Source organism: Lupinus angustifolius, chromosome LG12 (assembly GCF_001865875.1).
Source record: "Lupinus angustifolius cultivar Tanjil chromosome LG12, LupAngTanjil_v1.0, whole genome shotgun sequence".
NCBI classification, from domain to species: Eukaryota; Viridiplantae; Streptophyta; class Magnoliopsida; order Fabales; family Fabaceae; genus Lupinus; species Lupinus angustifolius.
Window position 1 is genome coordinate 11,684,218 of NC_032020.1, and position 2,184 is coordinate 11,686,401.

The window sequence follows — 2,184 nt, forward strand, 5'->3', positions numbered from 1 at the left end:
AATTTAGTTGTTGAGCAAGAAGTGTTGCGTGGAAATGAAGTTGGAACATCCAAAAAAGTAAACAGAGATATACATAAGGGTAAGGAGGTAGAACATGAGGAAGGTGATACTACTAATACTGTTACAAGGGAGAATGACGATGCGAAGAAAACTGAATTACCTCAGTTGAAGGATCTCCCTTATCCAAAACGTCCTTCCAAGAAAGATAAAGAGCGTCAGTATGCTAGATTCTTAGATTTATTCAAGAATCTCCAGATCAACATTCCTTTTATGGAGGCAATGGAACAAAGGCCTGTTTATGACAAATTCATGAAGGATTTGTTGACAAAGAAAAGAAAAATGTCAGAAGAAACTGTGACATTGGAAGCTGGGTGCAGTGCTATAATCCAGAAGTCTTTGCCTGAAAAGACTAAAGATCCAGGCAGCTTCACAATACCAGTCACAATCGGTGAGCTATCTGTGGGAAAGGCGCTGCTTGATCTGGGTGCTAGCATTAATCTTATGCCCCTTTCTATGCTGAGAAGGATTGGGGATTTAGAGATCAAGCCTACCAGAATGACATTGCAACTTGCAGATCGATCTGTCAAGTATCCATATGGAGTGGCAGAGGATGTCTTGGTAAAAGTAGATGGGTTAGTCTTTCCCGTAGACTTTGTTATCATGGATATTGAAGAGGACAAGGAAGTTCCTCTAATTCTGGGTAGACCCTTCATGAAAACTGCAAGGGTCATTATTGATGTTGATGATGGTAAGCTGAAGGTTAGAGTGGAGGACCAAGAAGTCAACTTTAATGTGTTTGAAGCTATGCAGCATCCAAGGGACAAGCAACATTGCTTTCGTGTGGATGTCAGGTGGATGTCATTGAGGACTTATTTTTGCTTGATGACAGTCATATGAAGAGCACTAATCCCTTGGAAAAGGTTTTGATGGGAGAGCTGGAAGGAAACAGTCCAATTGAGGCTAAACTAATGAAGTCATATTTGGCAGAGTTGATGCATCTCGCAAGGTTGCATCCGATCAGAGTCATGTGGAGAAGTTGGGTAAAGATCAAAGTTCTGAGGTTCCAAAGGTGGAGTTGAAACAACTCCTTGTGCACTTGAAATATGTGTTTTTGGAAGAAGGAGATCAGAAACCGGTGATTATCAACAACACCTTGTCATCTGCAGAAGAACAACAAGTCATCGAGGTGCTCAAGAAAAATGCTGGTGCAATTGGGTGGACATTAGCTGATTTACATGGAATCAGTCCATCCTATTGTATGCATAAAATTCACATGGAAGATGATTATAAACTGGTAGCACAACCTCAGAGACGTCTTAACCCAACCATGAAGGAAGTGGCAAAAAAAGAAGTGATCAAACTATTGGATGTTGGGATGATTTATCCCATATCTGATAGTAAGTGGGTGAGTCCAGTTCAGGTGGTCCCAAAAAAGGGGGGTATGACTGTGATTAGGAATGAAAAGGATGAACTAATTCCTACTAGAACGGTCACTGGTTGGCGCATGTGCATCGATTATCGAAAATTGAACCAAGCCACTCGGAAAGACCACTTCCCTCTGCCATTTATGGATCAGATGATTGAGCGACTAGCCGGTCAAGCATATTATTGTTTCTTGGATGGGTACTCAAGCTACAATCAGATAACTGTAGATCCGCAGGATCAGGAGAAGACAACTTTCACATGTCCTTTTGGTATATTCGCTTACAGGAAGATGCCATTTGGACTGTGTAATGCACCAACAACATTTCAACGGTGCATGTTAGCTATCTTTTCTGACCTGGTGGAACAATGCATTGAAGTTTTCATGGATGACTTCTCGATCTTCGGGTCGTCATTTGAGAATTGTTTAGCAAATCTGGACATCGTTCTGCAACGATGTGTTGAAACAAATTTGGTGTTGAATTGGGAGAAGTGTCACTGCATGGTGACTGAGGGGGTAGTTCTGGGACACAAAATTTCTTCCCGAGGCATAGAAGTTGATAAGGCAAAGATCGAGGTCATCAAGGACCTTCCACCACCACTCAATGTCAAGGGAATTCGGAGTTTCCTTGGCCATGCAGGTTTTTATAGAAGATTTATCAAAGATTTTTCTAAAATTGTAAAGCCACTCAGTAATCTTCTTAACAAAGATACTGTTTTTCATTTTGATGTTGAGTGCGCTAATGCTTTTGAAACCTTAAA

At 41.1% G+C, this 2,184-nt stretch overlaps 1 protein-coding gene across 1 annotated transcript in view; it reads left to right on the forward strand.

Moving 5' to 3' along the window:
• The window catches only part of LOC109361886, a 3,482-nt gene that overhangs the window by 808 nt on the left and 490 nt on the right, over window positions 1–2,184 (forward strand). The window contains exons 2-3 of the mRNA XM_019607415.1: window positions 8–851; window positions 988–2,114. Of these exons, the coding sequence (XP_019462960.1) occupies window positions 8–851; window positions 988–2,114 (1,971 nt within the window). The remainder of the gene's footprint in view (window positions 1–7; window positions 852–987; window positions 2,115–2,184) is intronic.